This window comes from Loxodonta africana, chromosome 10, assembly GCF_030014295.1.
Source record: "Loxodonta africana isolate mLoxAfr1 chromosome 10, mLoxAfr1.hap2, whole genome shotgun sequence".
NCBI classification, from domain to species: Eukaryota; Metazoa; Chordata; class Mammalia; order Proboscidea; family Elephantidae; genus Loxodonta; species Loxodonta africana.
In genome coordinates, this window is record NC_087351.1 from 35,099,829 (window position 1) to 35,116,533 (window position 16,705).

The 16,705-nt window shown below is 48.2% G+C and overlaps 2 protein-coding genes and 1 long non-coding RNA gene across 5 annotated transcripts; 2 read left to right on the top strand and 1 right to left on the bottom strand.

Annotated features, from left to right (window-relative positions):
• Positions 1-75: 75 nt before the first annotated feature.
• On the bottom strand, positions 76-5,542 carry TM9SF1 (transmembrane 9 superfamily member 1). 3 transcript variants are annotated; one of them, XM_010600537.3, is made up of 6 exons: positions 5,431-5,542; positions 4,599-4,960; positions 3,190-3,811; positions 2,713-2,898; positions 1,261-1,534; positions 76-703 (listed from the first exon to the last, which is right to left on the bottom strand). In XM_010600537.3, exons 2-6 carry the CDS (start codon positions 4,941-4,943, stop codon positions 310-312), a joined length of 1,821 nt encoding a protein of 606 aa, XP_010598839.1. In that variant the 5' UTR covers positions 4,944-4,960; positions 5,431-5,542; the 3' UTR covers positions 76-309. The 3 variants fall into 3 exon arrangements, with proteins under 3 accessions (XP_010598839.1, XP_003421009.1, XP_010598838.1); XM_003420961.4 differs by lacking the exon at positions 5,431-5,542 and adding an exon at positions 5,263-5,402; XM_010600536.3 differs by lacking the exon at positions 5,431-5,542 and adding an exon at positions 5,263-5,402 and having other exon boundaries at positions 4,599-4,975.
• On the top strand, positions 5,516-6,402 carry LOC135232600 (uncharacterized). The gene is made up of 2 exons (XR_010323144.1): positions 5,516-6,175; positions 6,297-6,402. It is a non-coding gene; the product is annotated as an uncharacterized LOC135232600 (long non-coding RNA).
• Positions 6,403-9,800: 3,398 nt separating this feature from the next.
• TSSK4 (testis specific serine kinase 4) lies at positions 9,801-16,634 on the top strand. The gene is made up of 4 exons (XM_010600539.3): positions 9,801-13,702; positions 14,082-14,296; positions 14,688-15,081; positions 15,524-16,634. Exons 1-4 carry the CDS (start codon positions 13,478-13,480, stop codon positions 15,704-15,706), a joined length of 1,017 nt encoding a protein of 338 aa, XP_010598841.1. The 5' UTR covers positions 9,801-13,477; the 3' UTR covers positions 15,707-16,634.
• Positions 16,635-16,705: the final 71 nt, after the last annotated feature.

Consider the following 16,705-nt stretch of genomic DNA (forward strand, 5'->3'; position numbering starts at 1 on the left):
GCGCCAGTATCCAGACCAAACCCTCCAACTACAGGACCCTTTTTCTTAATAAACTTTATTTCGATATTTATAAAAAGAAAAATTGGGACCAAAACAACTTAAAAAGGCAACTTAAAAAGTCCAAATATATACTCCTCATAATAGAGATTTATAATTTCCAGGCCCTTTCTGGGGAAGGGAAGGCCAGAGGGCAAAGGAGAAGGCAGTGCCATCACAATTCAGTCACTCAATGGGAAGAGAAGCTGGTGGGAGGGATCAACGGGGTATGAAGAAAGGGCTTAAAAGAGCAGTAGCTCTACCGCCCAGAACTCAGTCCATCTTGAGGTTAACATAGATATACCGGATGAACTTTAGGGAAGAAAAAAAAGAGATGGTGCCCAGCATGAGGAAAAAGACGTAACCAGTGAGTAAGGAGTAGCCAAAGAACTCTACTGTCTGCACTGCCCCTGACATGTTGGAGCGACGAGCATAGTAGAAAACCGAGTAGAGGAAGATGAAGAGTCCGGTGGAGCCAACACTCAGCACAGATCGCCACCACCAGCGATAATCCTCTCCGGACAACTGGAAGTAGGTGAGCGCAATGGAGATGCAGGCCCCCACACTCAGCAGGATGGCGAAGACGAAGAAGAGGATGCCATACAGTGTATATTGCTCCCGACCCCAGACTGTGGCAAAGATGTAGTACAACTCCACAGAGATGGCACTGTAGAGAGAAGAAACGATACACCGCATTGAAGGGCTATGCGCTGCCAGCACAGTGGTCTGGCCATAATGCAGCCCCACCCTCCCGTGTTGCCAGGTCACTGTGGAAAGTGGATCTGCTCCCTGTCCCTGATGCCCTGGCTGCTCTTGCTTATAAGTAGCTGCTGTCATTTCAAGAACAGTAGATTGAGAGCAGGGATCTTGTCTTCTTTTCCACTGTATCATCTGCCTCCTACAAAGAGGTACCAGCAAGTTGATTGAGTAATCAATGAATAATGGGCTTTAAGCCCCACATGACGCTTGTAGACACTAAAATCAGAAACCAGGAAGATGGTGAAGGGAGCAATGTCTCTGGAGAGCTTTAAAAGTGATAACACCCACATAACTGATTCAAGTTCAGTCCTTCTTGGGAATAGGAGGAATCATGTAGTGGCTTCTTAATGTTACCGCTGAACCAGACACTATCACTGAATTGGGTTAGGGTACAGGGTGGGTGGGGAAAGGAAAAGTCAAGGTCAGGGACCTGAAAGTGATGGCCACGGAATACAGGAAGGATACCTGAAAGGCAGGAAGCCTCCAACAGTCATGTGGACGAGAGTAGACTTGTACCAGGGCTGGGGTGGGATCTCTCGGGCGATGTTCTTGGTGCGACAAGGTGCATCAAAGGGGCTAGTGTTGTTCTTCCCGAAGATGCCTCCAATGACAGTGAGGGGAAAGCCCACCAGCAGCCAAACCGTCAGAAGCAGCAGGATGGTGGTGGCTGGCAACGCCTGTGTTGAACCATTGGCCCAATGCACCGAGTTCACCACACTCCATGTCACGAAGAAAGGCACTGCAGGGATGTGTCCCCGGAGGGAGGGTCACCACTAGGAGCTGCATCCCTGGTGGCACCCACTCAGATCGGACTGGGAGGAGATGGGGTGAAGCAACCTGCCACTCTAACGACAGACCTGAGCACCTGGACATCCATGCAGAGCCCCCTATCCTCACCTGCACCTGCCCATGTCCCACTCTCCTAACCAGTGTCAAGGATCAAGGTAGCTACTACATAATGATCCAAGAGTGACACAAAACCCACCTGCTCCAAAAAAAAAAAAAAAAAAACCCACTGCCATCAGGTTGGAAACCCTGGTAGTGTAGTGGTTAAGTGCTACGGCTGCTAACCAACAGGTCAGCAGTTTGAATCCGCCAGGTGCTCCTTGGAAACTCTATGGGGCAGTTCTACTCTGCCCTATTGGGTCGCTATGAGTTGGAATCCACTCGACGGCAGTGGGCAGTGGCAGGCCATCAAGTTGATTCCAACTTATAGTGATCCTATAGGACAGGGTAGAACTGCCCCATAGAATTTCCAAGGAGCGTCTGGTGGATTCTAACTGCCAGCCTTTTTTGGTTCCCAGCATGAGATATTCTTTTGGATTAAGGCCCTGTTTTCAGAAAGCCCTGGTTCACATATAAATGTGATGGGATATAAATCAGACACTTAGGATTGAGAACAAGACAGGTTCTGAATGCCTTTGAAAGGGAAATCTGGTTTGAAAGGCTGCAGTGGGGTTACCCTCCTACAAAGTTAAAAAAGAGGGGGAGAAGGTATCAAGTTCAAGGGAGTTATTTTAGCATTGTGGTTGAGAATACAGGCTCTGGAGTCAAATTGCCAGGGTCTAAAAATTTTTTTTTTAAAACCTGGTTTTATTATTTTTTAGGAGTATAATCTTGGGCAGCCTAAAGTTCAATTTCCTCATCTGTAAAATGGGGACAGTATTATCTACTTCATACAGTTATTGTGATAAAAAAATGTACAGCACTTAGTACAATGGCTAGATAATTTTAAGGGCTTAATTTTTAATTATTAAAAAAAAATACATCCTTGTCTTTTGGACAGTTTTCTTATTGTGTTTCTTTTGCCTATCTTCATTCCCTTAAAGCTTCACTCTGACTCTATCTCATGTTCCATAATGTGCTCCAAATTCCTAAGTCCAGGCTGGCCCATCAGCGGGAAAGGGAAGTCCTCACCAGAGAAGAGACTGGTGGTGAGAATGATGTTCCACACCCAACGCTCGCCTCCAATCTGCCGGTAGAAGTGGCTGGACACGTAGCCAGAGATGCAGCAGGTCAGGGCGTACAACAAGATGGCTGCCGAATTAATGGCCCCATGACGATGCACATTGAACATGCCCAGCAGTGCCATGACAATAATGCCTGCAGGGTGGTAGTAGAAAGGCTGTGTTAGGTCTCACCTATCCCTCTTCTAGCACAGGGGAATCAGCCCCCTTTCTCCCAGACCCAGGGCTTCCAGCAAAACAATCTCCCCCAACTCTGTTATCCAGAAAATCCACAATAGAATATACATATCCTCACTGGAGCCACTCCATTCCTCAGGTCTGCCTCTCACCTTGGGTAGAAGACAAGATCCACAGGCCTTTTTAGAACAAGCTACCTACCTAGTTCTACCCCTTGCGAGAAATCCCTGGTTAATTCGTATCACCTCACCAGTGCCAAGGGCCAGGAACTGGGCACCCACGCCAAGCACAGCACAGAGCAGACCACGGTATGGAGGGAAGCGGAAGACATCTGTATGGATAATTTTCCAGCCATTGTCACCCTGGTCAAAGTCATCACCAGAACCTCCAGAGGTTGTCTCCTCATCCAGGTTGTAGCGAGCCAGGTCATTACGAAGCACACGCATGAGAATGACAGCCACAAAACCCACCAGTAAAAACACAAGCACCATGGAGTTGATGATGGACAACCAATGGATTTCCAGTGTCCGAGGAAAGAAACCACCATCATCACCACGGCGCCTGTCACTCCGATGCTCCACTGAAGTCTCTGACCAGTGCACACTGTAAGTGTGGGTGAGACCTAGAAAGTTGTCAGGCTGCAGCCCATCCAAGCTGTGGGGCTTGACGTCCCGCACTGAGACATTGGCAGATATAATTTGATCCCTATGGAATTCTAGGTGGAAGTCCAGATGGGTCCAGAGTCCTATCTTGTGGCTGTGTGGCAGGAAGCCGCTCTCCTCCATGTAGCCCACAAAGCCACGGATTGGCAAGTCGTCTATCACAAATTCAAAGTAGTACAGTTCCTCAATGGCCTGGCGCAGCTGTTCTACCTACAAAGAGTAAGTCAGAAGTCAGTCAGACAAGGCCTCCCCAGGGGTAGGTTTAGAGCAGGGTTTTCCCAGGTTGTTCGGCACTACTGATATTTTGGGCCAGATAATTCTTTGTTGTGGCGGTTATCCAGTCCACTGTAGGATGCAGCATTCCTGGCCTCTTCCCACAAAATGCCAGTAGCACCCTCCAGTGTAACAAAGATGCCTCTAAGCATTGCCATATGTCCTTTGGGGGACAAAATTGTTCCCCTTGAGGACCACTGGATCAGGCCCTATCATCTCATACCTGGTCCAGCGTGTTGGAGTTCTCCAAAAAGAGAAGAAGCAAAGTGTAAGAAGATCTGGAGTGAACTAAAGGAAACTGTCCTGAGATAAGATTTATTAAAGAAAAAGCACAGTAGAGGAAGGTTAAGTAGAGAAAAAAAGTAGCCAGTCAAGAACGAGCTGAGAGTTGGGTATGGAAGGAAACAGAATTATGGAGGACTGATAGTTGGGACCTTATTACCAACAGAAAAGCTTGGAGTCAGGAGCCCTGGGCTCTAATATCAGCCCTGCAACTCACTATTCATGTAATCCTGAAAAAGTCACTTCTAAGTTCCCACTCAGTTTCTTTGTCAACTGAACTTGAATAATACTAGAGTGCCCTGCCCGCCACACTCAGGGTTGTAGTTAGAGTCAGGTCAGGTAATTTCCATAAAGGTTATCTGGAAACCATAAATGCACTCTGAAAACCTGTGTGAAACACCTGGGGCGAAGGGCTGAGTGACAGCCATGTGGACAGGCTGACCTGTGCAGAACTGAGCTGCATGTGGCACAGAATCCGCTTCTCCACATTCTCCCGAAAGCGGATCTCATACAAAGACTCGGCCATGCGATCCCCATCCAGCACTTCACCCAGGCTAAGGCTTTTGTGACGAATCTTCTCAGGACAGCACACTGGAAGCTGATAGTAGTGGTAAGTCTCCTGGGGATTATGGTAGGGTCCCACTTTGTTGACATACAAAATGACGGGGTCGCCGGTCTTGTAGTGTGTCACGCCTTCCACCCCTGGCCCACGGCCTGTGCCCAGCAGCAGCAGCAGGACTGGCAACCACCGGCAGTTCCAACTTCGAGGGTGCCCTAGGATTGTCATCCTTAAGGCAGCTGGACCTGTTTGGGGGAGTCCTGCGGTTATGGAAACCGGGAATCAACTCATGACGACCCAGGTCAGGTTCGTCGAATTGACACCTATTGGCTCCACTTCCTCTCATTGGCCTCTGTGACCTTCCCTCCGGAGGCCATATCCCGACACCCCACACCACATCGCGTCTTTCTATCCGCTCCACCCGATGTTCCGTCTTTCTGCGGCCCACCCGCCGGGGTCTAGACCGCGCGCCCCAGCCCGTTCCCATGGCAACGCCACGCAGCCTCGCGCCTCAGGTGCCTGTCCGCCACGGCCCCGGGGTCCTCACCGCTCGGGAAGGGCTGGCCGAGGCGGCGCCAGCGGCCCCGTAGCTGCCTTTGGGCTTCTGCCGGGGTGTCCCCCCGAGCGGTGCGGTAGCTGTGGGCCGGAGAGGACCTGACCACCGACCTCCACAGGGTTGCCTGCTGTTGTGCCTGATGGCGGGGGCTGTGGCTACCTCACAAGAGACGCCAAACTCAGCTTGGCCAAGGGCTCTCCAATGAAGCTTTCTACGGCCGGAGACCCGGCCCAGCTCTGGGGGCCCCGCAAACCTCGGCTAGCCCGGCCCCGGCGGGGAGTCCTCCCGGCGCTCAGAAGAACAGCACAGGACACGTCAGTCTTACCACTTCCGCCCTCATCGGCGGGGCCTCAGCCGGGCGGAAAGCTCCTTTCCCGGAGCCTAACTCGGCCGTTGGAACCTTACGCGGCCGGTGTCCGGGGGCGGGGTCCGAGTCGGGAGCGCCCGCCTTCTGGCCTAAAAGCGGTGCCAGTCGCGCACGCCCAGCGACGGCTTGGGAGACGGAGGACGGGCGGGTGGCTGGTCCCGCACCTAGTGCGTGCCCGGTGCGTCTGCCGGCAGAACCTGTGGGACTCGCCGCAGGTCGCGGAGGCCGAACCCTGAGAGGCGGTCCATGGCCCCCAACCCGGGCCGGGGTGAGCTTGGGGCGTCGCTCTGCAAGGATCCTGGAGTCTGAGCCTCGCCTCACACCACTCCCACCCGTCATGGGTGTCCCCAGCCGAAAATAAATAAAAGTGTTTTCCCGGAGCTGTACTGGAGGCCTCCCATTCCCTACCGTGACCATTCCGTGCCCGACGATAAGCGAGCCTGGGCCTGATCTGGTGCTGAGGCACGCAGAGAGACAGGGTTTCTGCCCCGTAATCCCGTGAGTTGGGCAGCCTGACAGAGTAATTGCAAATTGGAGGTAAAGGACCTTGCCGTCCATTTGTATCTTTCAGAGCTTTTGTTATTTACGTGTATGTGTTTGAGCGTCTCACTTTTGTACTGCAGAGTATATTGAAAAAATTTATCCTTGTTTGTCTTAGCTAATTTAAGGAGGATCTGCCATCAGGGACGGAGTTCCTCTGGAGATCAGACCCAGAGGCAGTGACTTGCCTGTGGCCACCTGGGAGCAAAGTGTAAAGAAGCCGACTTAAGCTTTCCTCTTTCCAAGGGAAGGAGCCCTGGTGGCGCAGTGGTTAAGCGCTGCGTTGCTAACCAAAAGGTGGGCGGATTGCTGGAGAAAGATGTGGCAGTCTGCTTCCATAAAGATTTACACTTTTGGAAACCCCATAGGGAAGTCCTACTTTGTCCTATAGTGTTGGAACTGACTCTGTGGCAGCGGGTTTGGTTTTGGGTTTCTCCCCAAGGGAAGAAGTACAGTGCAAAACCACAGGAGGCTTCTGACCTAAAAAGTCCTTCATTTCTACCCACTTCTGTGGTTCTTGCCCTTTCTGACCCAGCCCTTCTCTCTGCAGACATAGATGAGGTTGCAGGAAGTAGGGGGTTGAGTTTTTTAGCCAATCAATTAATTTTGCAATTAGAAAAGTAACTTAGAGGGGCTTTGGAATCATGTTGAACTGACAATCACTTGGTCCCTAAAGCCAGAAACTTGGGTCTCTTTCTTAGCACCTACCCTTCAAATCAATGCCACCAAGCTTCCATTCACTTATTTCTTGAATATCTTCCAAATGTTTGGCCTCCACTGCTCACTTGGTTCAGGCCCCATCCAAAACCCAAAAACCAAACCCAGTGCCGTCGAGTCGATTGTGACTCGTAGCGATCCTATAGGACAGAGTAGAACTGCCCCACAGCGTTTCCAAAGAGCGCCTGGCGGATTTAACTGCTGTAGCACTTAACCACTACGCCAGGGTTTCCAGGCCCCATCCACTCTGCCATAAATTACTGTGACAGCTACTTTGTTAAGTCTTCTGCTCGCTTCTCCCTTGTGTCCATTTTCCATACTGCTGCTAGATACACTGATTTATTTAAATCTTAAAAGTTTCCTATTGCATGCAACAGTTGTTCTCAAACGGTGGTATGCCTGAGATTCAGCTAGAAGTTTATTTAAAACAAAAATACCTAGGTTCTACCAAGTCAGAATCTCAGAAGAGGAGGTGCCTGGGCATCAGTATTTTTTTTTTAACAAGCTCTGATTTTGATGCACACCAAAAGTTAAGACCATGAGTAGATAGGATAAAGTCAAAATAGCTTGGCATATGAAGTCTGTCACACCAGAATCCTAATTCTCCAGGTACGTTCTCCTGGAACCCTGTCTTGTATTCAAATTGAAATCTTAAAGTTCCCTGAATGTCACGTTCTCTCAAGCCTGTAAGCCTCATATTGTTCCTTCTGCCCAGACTGTCAAATCCATTCCGACTCATAGTGACCCTATAGGACAGAGTAGAACTGCCCCATAGAGTTTCCAAGGGGTGCCTGGTGGATTTGAACTGCCAACTTTTTGGTTAGCGGCCAAGCTCTTAACAACTATGGCACCAATGCCTTCCGGGGAGAATGTAATTTATCCATCTTGTATCTTCAGGGCCTAGCAGTGTTTTGTATATAGGAGCAGCTTAATACATATTCCTCGAATGAGCTGGTTTTACATATATACACACACATCCTGTACATGACAGAAGAGAGTTGCTACCAAGGTACCAATCTGCAAGTAGGGCCAGCTTGTAGGAGCACAAAACTAGCAGAACTGACTGGGCCTCCTTGCCACGGTGTGCCCTGGACAACTGCCCATCTTGCTAGATTGAGGAAGTAGATCTTGTTTCCAACACTAGGACTTTGAAACCATGCTGTCAGTAGGGTCAGACTGGCAGTAAATAAGGATTTGCTAGTAGTCTGTGGTACAGATCTGTTTTTGGAGTTGTTTTGTTTTGTGGGCAGGTAATGGTGGATGCATTTGAATTAGGATGTGGGCGAAGAGTGTTAAATATACCATGGACTGCCAGAAGAGCAGACAAATCTGTCTTGGAAGAAGTATAGCTAGAGTGCTCCTTAGAAGCAAGGATGATGAGGCTTTGTCTCACGTACTTCAGACATGTTATCAGGCGGGACCAGTCCCTGGAGAAGGACATCATGCTTGGTAAAGTAGAAGGTCGTTGAAAAAGAGGAAGACCCTCAATGAGATGGATTTACACAGTGGCTGTAACAGTGGGCTCAAACATATCAACGTTTGGGAGGACGGCACAGGACCGGGCAGTGTTTCGTTCTATTGTATGTAGGGTTGCTATGAGTCACAACCAACTTGTAGGCACCTAACAACATCAACAACAATGGTGGATGTGCATATAAGTGTTGGATTCTTCCCCTTGTTCTTTCCTCTGTCCACCAAAAAAAAAGTATCAAATTCCCTCTCTGTCTTTCTCACTTTGCTATTTCCACTAAACTTGTTCTTCATTTCACTGAGACCTGCAGCTTCTCTTCTCCTTGGCCTTTTTCTAGCTTGTTTTCCCTTATCTATGCAGTTTTTTTTTTTTTTTTTTGCAGTTTAGATTCCATATTCCTTTGTTTCGACCATGTTTTTGTCTGTGTTCTTGATGCCTCTCTTCTATTCTTTCATTGCAGCTGTCAAGCAAAATCCTAATCTTGGGTCACTTCAGCTGTCAATATTCAAGCAACTATAACCCAGATGCTAAAAGAATCTCAATACTATGCTGATACATATCTAGAAGTTGTTCCCTTCAACCTCAGTTGGGTCCTCAATGCTGCCCAGTGATCTTGCTTTTTCAAAATCAGCTCTCTTCCTTCTCCACAACTTCACAACCTCTGCCTGCACCTTCTGGCAGTCAGCCTCCCCTTATAGCCTAGTAGGAGATGCAAGCAAGAAAAGCAATTACGGACACTGCGTTAGGTGCTGTAACAAAGTATTGGGGCTTGGGAGCACCCAGGAGGGAAGAACATTTAACTTGGGCTTGAGCAATGTAAAAATGACATGGTGTGGGGACATCATCTGGCCTTCTCGTCTAACTTCACAAAGGGGAAGGAGACTCATCACATCAACAGCCCAAGGCTGATTCCTATGAGACAGGGGTCAGACGTACCTCCTCTCTTCAATCTCTTTACCCATTCTGAAACCAGCCATCCCTCCCATAGCACTCTCTACTTCTCTGCTGGGTTTGATAATTCATTGCAATGGCCTGACAAAACTCAGACAATACTCACGGGTTTATGAGGGAAGTACCAGGTTATAATTCAGGTTCAGGAATGACTCGGGATACAGTTCTTTGGTCAGGACAGCTTCCCAGCCGTGCTCCTCAGCCTCTCAGCCTGGCCTTTGCCATGCTTGGGCAAGTGTTAGAAAGCTCTTTAGCTCCACTGATAAGTGTCCACAGGTACCCCTACACTGCCAGCAAGCCTCCTGGCCAAAGGCGCTCAGCTGTTTTTGTGGGCTGGGCAGCTTACTGCACTGCTGCTGGTTCTCTGCCACACTTGCTGCTGCTTCTCACTGTCTTGTGCTGTCTCCAGTGTTACAGTTCTGTCTCCTGGGTCTAGGAGGATGGTAGTCAGTCCCCCCCCCCCCCCCGCCCCGGCCCGCCCTCTTTCTGCCTCTGGGATGGCTCATTTTAAGCCTAGCGGGATGGCAAAGCTGACCAACCCCCTCATTAGGGTTCCATACACCTTATCTGCATGGTTCTACCCACACAAGGGTGCCATGCACATTATTTGCAAGCTGTCCAATTTCCTTGGTGGACCACAAGCACCTTATTTGCACCTACCCAATCATTTGATGGGAGTTACAAGACCATAGCAAGGAAGGCCATATAAAAGTGATCTACCACACCACAAGCAATCAGTAAAGCTTCCTTGAGACAACTGCTAAGTCCTGAAGGATGAGTAGGAGTGTGCCAGGAGAACAGAGGGGCTAAAATGAAGGGAACAAAGAAGGAAAAGCAATTCAGTTTGGCTGCAGCATTGTGTGTGTTAAAACATAAAATTGGAGAGGTAAGTATGGTCAGATCTTGGCCATATCCAAGAAAATTCGGACTTGATCCTGAAAAGAATGGAGAGACAACTGAATTGCTTTAAATGGGAATAAAATCAGGTTTATTCTTTGGAATTCAGGGTGAATAGACTGGAGAGGATCAGGAGACTTGCTAGAGCATTAGAAATGATGGAGGCTTGAACCAAGGTAGTGGCAGTGGGCTTGCACAGCTGTCCATGAATGTATTTTTTTTTTTAATAATTTTTATTGTGCTTTAAGTTTACAAATCGTCAGTCTGTCACATATAAGCTTATACACACCTTACTCCATACTCCCACTTACTCTCCTCCTACTGAGTCAGCCCGCTCCCTCCTTCCAGTCTCTCCTTTCGTGAAGGTTTTGCCAGTTTCTAAGCCTCTCTACCCTCCCATCTCCCCTCCAGACAGGAGATGCCAACACAATCTCAAGTGTCCACCTGATACAAATAGCTCACTCTTCATCAGCATCTCTCTCCAACCCATTGTCCAGTCCGTTCCATGTCTGATGAGTTGTCTTCGGGAATGGTTCCTGTCCTCGGCCAACAGAAGGTTTGGGGACCATGACTGCCGGGATTCTTCTAGTCTCAGTCAGACCATTAAGTCTGGTCTTTTTATGAGAATTTGGGGTCTGCATCCCACTAATCTCCTGCTCCCTCAGGGGTTCTCTGTTGTGCTCCCTGTCAGGGCAGTCATCGGTTGTGGCCAGGTGCCAACTAGTTCTTCTGGTCTCAGGATGATGTAAGTCTCTGGTTCATGTGGCCCTTTCTGTCTCTCGGGCTCACAGTTATCCTGTGACCTCAGTGTTCTTCATTCTCCTTTGATCCAGGTGGGTTGAGACCAATTAATGCATCTTAGATGGCCGCTTGTTAGCATTTAAGACCCCAGACGCCACACTTCAAAGTGGGGTGCAGAATGTTTTCATAATAGAATTATTTTGGAAATTGACTTAGAAGCCCCCTTAAGCCATAGTCCCCAAACCCCCGCCCTTGCTCCGCTGACCTTCATTCAGTTTATCCAGGAAACTTCTTTGCTTTTGGTCCAGTCCAGTTGAGCTGACTTTCCGTGTATTGAGTATTCTTCCCTTCACCTAAAGTAGTTCTTATCTACTAACTAATCAGGAAATAACCCTCTCCCTCCCTCCTTCCCTCCCCTCCTCGTAACCACAAAAGTGTGTTCTTCTCAGTTTATACTATTTCTCAAGATCTTATAATAGTGGTCTTATACAATATTTGTCCTTTTGCCTCTGACTAATTTCACTCAGCATAACGCCTTCCAGGTTCCTCCATGTTATGAAATGTTTCACAGATTCGTCACTGTTCTTTATCGATGCGTAGTATTCCATTGTGTGAATATACCGTAATTTATTTAACCATTCCTCTATTGATGGACACCTTGGTTGCTTCTATGTTTTTGCTATTGTAAACAGAGCTGCAATAAACACGGGTGTGCATTTATCTGTTCGTGTAAAGGCTCTTATTTCTCTAGGGTATATGCCGAGGAGTGGGATTTCTGGGTTGTATGGTAGTTCTAACTTTTTAAGAAAAGGCCAGATAGATTTCCAAAGTGGTTGTACCATTTGACATTCCCACCAGCAGTGTATAAGAGTTCCAATCTCTCCGCAGCCTCTCCAACATTTATTATTTTGTGTTTTTTGGATTAATGCCAGCCTTGTTGGAGTGAGATGGAATCTCATCGTAGTTTTAATTTGCATTTCTCTAATGGCTAATGATCGAAAGGATTTTCTCATGTATCTGTTAGCTACCTGAATATCTTCTTTAGTGAAGCGCGTGTTCATATCCTTTGCCCACTTCTTGATTGGGTTGTTTGTCTTTTTGTGGTTGAGTTTTAACAGAATCATATAGATTTTAGAGATCAGGTGCTGGTCGGAGATGTCATAGCTGAAAATTTTTTTCCCAATCTGTAGGTGGTCTTTTTACTCTTTTGGTGAAGTCTTTGGATGAGCATAGGTGTTTGATTTTTAGGAGCTCCCAGTTATCTGGTTTCTCTTCGTCATTTTTGGTAATGTTTTGTATTCTGTTTATGCCTTGTATTAGGGTTCCTAACGTTGTCCCTATTTTTTCTTCCATGATCTTTATCGTTTTAGTCTTTACCTTTAGGTCTTTGATCCACTTGGAGTTAGTTTTTTGTGCATGGTGTGAGGTATGGGTCCTGTTTCATTCATGAATGTATTCTTAAAGAGATAATTGGGAGATAGAAGAGACAGGATTGGGTGACAGATTGGATGTGGAGGCTGAGGCAAAGGGAAGGGTCTGAGATGACACTCCAATGTCTTAATCAGGGACAACTAAATTACAGAAAGGAGAAGTCTGGGGGAAGAAAATAAGTTCAGTTTTGGACAGGATGAGTTTAAGGTGCCTGGGGGAGACATGTCCACATGATGTCCAGTGAGCTTTGGATGCTGGATCTGGAACTCTACAGATATGTGGGACAGAGATGGAGATTGGGAACAGTCAGCATAAAAGCAGTCATAAAAGCCTTGGGGTGAGTGTGTTCCTTAAGGGAGATTTGAATTTCTGAGAAAAGAAGGTCTGTGATAGGACCCTCAGGGATATAATTAAGGGCTGGATGGTGGAAGATGAGCCTCCTGTGAAAACAGAAATGACCAGAGGGATGGGAGAAAAACGAAAGAATTCAGGGTCATGGGAGTCAAGATAGAATGCATTTCAAGGTTAGAGTCCTTAGAACAGGCTTCCATCAGACCTTGAAATTCTCTATAACACACTCACGCTAGATTATAAACTCTAGGAGCATAGGGTCTCTATTAGCTTGATTAGTTATTTTATCCCAGTACTCCACACACTGCCTGGCACATAGTAGGTGTTCAATGAACATACGAATGAAGGGTCTTGATCTATGGGGGAAGTCTCACCAGATGATGGAATGTGCCTCCAGGAATGAACATGTTCCATACTGCACTTCATTCTCATGCTTTGTTACCAATGGTGACTAGAAGGTGAATTGTGATGTGTGGAATGTGGGACCTTGGGGAATTCTGTAACCAGGAGGAGGAAATAACAACAGCCAACGGAGAGAAAAAGAACCCCTTTCTTTCTCCCTCCAAGTTCCTAGTGGAGAGCTGAGCCCAGCATTCCAGGCTTGGGTGACTTCATAAGTAAAGATTTAGAGATCTGCTTCACTTTGGGTGCCCTAGCCCTCAGCAGCTCAAGGTGTAGGCCTCTGAGCAGACAGGAGGCTTCCAGGTGGCAAAGCTCCCTCTCTCAACAAGTCCAACACCATGGGGAAGGGAGACACTCTGGAGGGCCCACCACCCACCACAGCCTACCGCTCTGTCATGGAGGAGTATGGTTATGAGGTGGGCAAGGTCATTGGCAATGGCTCCTATGGAACGGTGTATGAGGCTTACTACACAAAGCAGAAGGTCATGGTGGCTGTCAAAATCATCTCAAAGAAGAAGGCCTCTGAAGACTATCTTAACAAATTCCTGCCCCGTGAGATACAGGTCAGAAAGGGGGCTGGAAGAGGGAACTGGAGCTGGGTACCAAGCTGCTTAAGGCTTCTCTCAGGAGGGATATGGCTAGGAGAGAGTGGGACCAGAAATCCCCAAACCAGAACTGACCATCTCACTATGCAGCTAGGAAAATTCCTTGATGTGAAAATTTGGCATCTTTCCCACCCATCCATTCACCTCCAGCCCCTCAAATAGTAAAACTGCAAAACACAGGGTTTACCTACAAGCCACCAGGCACTTGTCTACCAGTTCTCTTGGGTTCACAAAATTCTCTTCCAAAGTTCTAAGTCGCAGTGGGAGGGTAGAAAAGGGCTGGGAGTGCGGCCAATTCTCCCTTCCCAGGATTGATGGAGCCCTCTTCCTGGTTCAGATAATGAAGGTCCTACGGCACAAGAACCTCATCAACTTCTACCAGGCCATCGAGACCACATCCCGAGTGTACATCATTCTGGAGCTGGCTCAGGGTGGTGACGTCCTTGAGTGGATCCAACGCTATGGGGCCTGCTCTGAGCCCCTTGCTGGCAAATGGTTCTCCCAGGTGACCCTGGGCATCGCCTACTTACACAGCAAGGGCATCGTGCACCGGTGAGGGCGCTGCCACCCAGACCTGGGGCCTTTGTGGAGTCTCAAGGGGGTTTTATGCACATCTTCCATTTTCTGGCCTCTTTTTCCCCCCTTGACCTCCCTCCTCAATACCTAGGCCCATTCATCCACTCTATTTTTGTCATCTGGTCAAAAACATTAAGTACCCACTGGGTGCAGAATCCTGTATGAAATACAATGGTGAGCGCCCAGTGGTCCTCTGGGACTATGTTTCTCTCCCTCCCTTTCTCCTTTGGGCTCTGCTTACAACTCCAGGGCTCTCTTTTCTCTCTACCTCGTACTCTCATAATGGTGTCTCCCTCCCATTTTGCCTTTCCTCATCTCTAACCTCTGACCCTTCAGCTCCAGGTCTAATACTAAGCCCTCTCCCCAGCCTGACGCCCAGCCTTTCTGCTGCTGGTAGGGACTTAAAGTTGGAGAACCTGTTGCTGGACAAGCGGGAGAATGTGAAGATATCGGACTTTGGCTTCGCCAAGATGGTGATTCCTAACCAGCCTGTGCGTAGTAGCCCTTCTTATCGCAACATGAACTGCTTTGCCCACCTCAGCCAGACCTACTGTGGCAGCTTTGCTTATGCCTGCCCGGAGATCTTGCTAGGCCTGCCCTACAACCCTTTCCTGTCTGACACCTGGAGCATGGGTGTCATCCTCTACACCCTAGTGGTTGCCCGTCTGCCTTTTGATGACACCAATCTCAAGAAGCTGCTGAGAGAGACTCAGAAGGAGGTCACTTTCCCATCTAACTACACCATCTCCCAGGAGTGCAAGGTGCTGGCTCCCTCAGGAGGGCTGAGGCCTCACGGATGACCCACAGGGAGGGTGAAAACCCAACCTAGGGCTCACAACCTGGGAGATGGCTCTTCCCACACCAGACCCATCTCATACTCTAGTCCCTGCCTGTGATAGTTGGGAGGGCTTACGGGTCAATCACTGAGCTCCAAATCTTAGATGTGGGTAGCTGGTTCCAGCCTCTATCTTTTTAGGGCTGAAGGGGATTATATAAGGGACACCTCCATGGAACTCTTCCCTTCCCTTCCAGGGTGTTAAATGCACAGAATCCTGGCTCTCCAGGATGAAATCAGGATCATATTCCCTTCCACCAGAATGGTGTAATGGGCTGTCCTGCTTCTTTCTCAGGTCCAGCTACTCATTGCCTGTGTGGCACAATGGGGGGCAAGCTCAGCCAAGACCTCTTTCTCCCCTGCCCTAGAACCTGATCCTACAGATGCTACGCCAAGCTACCAAGCGTGCCACCATCCTGGACATCATCAAGGATCCCTGGGTACTCAAATTCCAGCCTGAGCAACCTACCCATGAGATCAGGTTGCTTGAGACCATGTGCCAGCCTCCCAGTACCACTAATCGCCACCAATCTTTGGAAATCAAGACCTGAGAATGGCTGAGGGAGGGGGATGAGAGAGGAGCAGAGTAGGAGGGCCTGGGGCTAAAATCTTTTGTAAGAAAAATAAATTTAATCCTGATTTAGTTTCATCAGCTGGGGTCAATGACATCCGTTCTTCAGGGGAATCTTAGCAGTAAACATTGCTGAGAGTAAGAGGTAGATTTCTGCCCAGAGCCTGTAACCAGTAATCTTGACACCTTTATACGGACACTGTAATTCACAATGTGGCTCATGTGGGGGAAGGGGATGGTGTGCTCAGATTAACACCCACTTTGGGGAAGCTTCGTTATTCTGGCTAAGTACAGGCTCATTAGTTTACATTTCTGTGCTCTCTAAAGGTTCAAGTAGTGGGACAAAGGCCCCAGCTGCTCTGCTTTGGCCATGGCTCTGCCTCTATAGTCCATAGGAATAGCTTCCCCCTCCACCCCACTTTTTAAAGAAATGGGTATTAGTGTGTGCAAAGTACCTTGGTTCCTTCTCCCTCCAAATGCCACCTTACCTAGTACTGAAACAATCCCAGTGAGCTAGGGCCCCTCACACTATTATTATTCAAAGACACAGAAGAAGCAGAGTTCAAACCAAGCTTTCTAGTGGTGAAAGTTATTAACCCTAGGCTCTAAATAAAGGAAAGCCACTTGCCCCTTCCATCTCTGTACTCTCCTTTCATGACAAATGTGTTTTGCAAAAGGAAAAAGGATGGTAAATCATGGGCCATGTTAGCAGAGGCATGACTGGGGGAAAGAGATGAAAAAAGATTTAAAGAAGGATCCACATGGTTCTAAGATAACAGGTGGCAGTAGTCTCAGCCTCAGCACTAGGCAACTCTAGGACAAACCAATTTGAAAGATGAAACAGTGTCTGCCTGGAACAAAGGAGGTTAAGAAATTGGGAAAACCCATTTATTTGTTCTATGTTTCAACTCCCCTTCATTACTCCCACTATTAATTGCTTGAAACAAGGCTCCAAGGACTAGGGAAAAGTTTCAGCTGT

What these genes read in the sequence shown, in the direction of transcription:
- TM9SF1 (XM_010600537.3), bottom strand. Translation starts at nt 4,943, where the DNA reads ATGACAATCCTAGGGCACCCTCGAAGTTGGAACTGCCGGTGGTTGCCA. An exon ending in TGCAGCTCAGTTCTGCACAG is followed by an intron (nt 3,812 to 4,598) that starts GTCAGCCTGTCC and finishes TACTCTTTGTAG; the next exon opens with GTAGAACAGCTGCGCCAGGC. An exon ending in CACCACCAGTCTCTTCTCTG is followed by an intron (nt 1,535 to 2,712) that starts GTGAGGACTTCC and finishes ACATCCCTGCAG; the next exon opens with TGCCTTTCTTCGTGACATGG.
- TSSK4 (XM_010600539.3), top strand. Translation starts at nt 13,478, where the DNA reads ATGGGGAAGGGAGACACTCTGGAGGGCCCACCACCCACCACAGCCTAC. An exon ending in TCCTGCCCCGTGAGATACAG is followed by an intron (nt 13,703 to 14,081) that starts GTCAGAAAGGGG and finishes TTCCTGGTTCAG; the next exon opens with ATAATGAAGGTCCTACGGCA. An exon ending in AGCAAGGGCATCGTGCACCG is followed by an intron (nt 14,297 to 14,687) that starts GTGAGGGCGCTG and finishes CCCTCTCCCCAG; the next exon opens with CCTGACGCCCAGCCTTTCTG.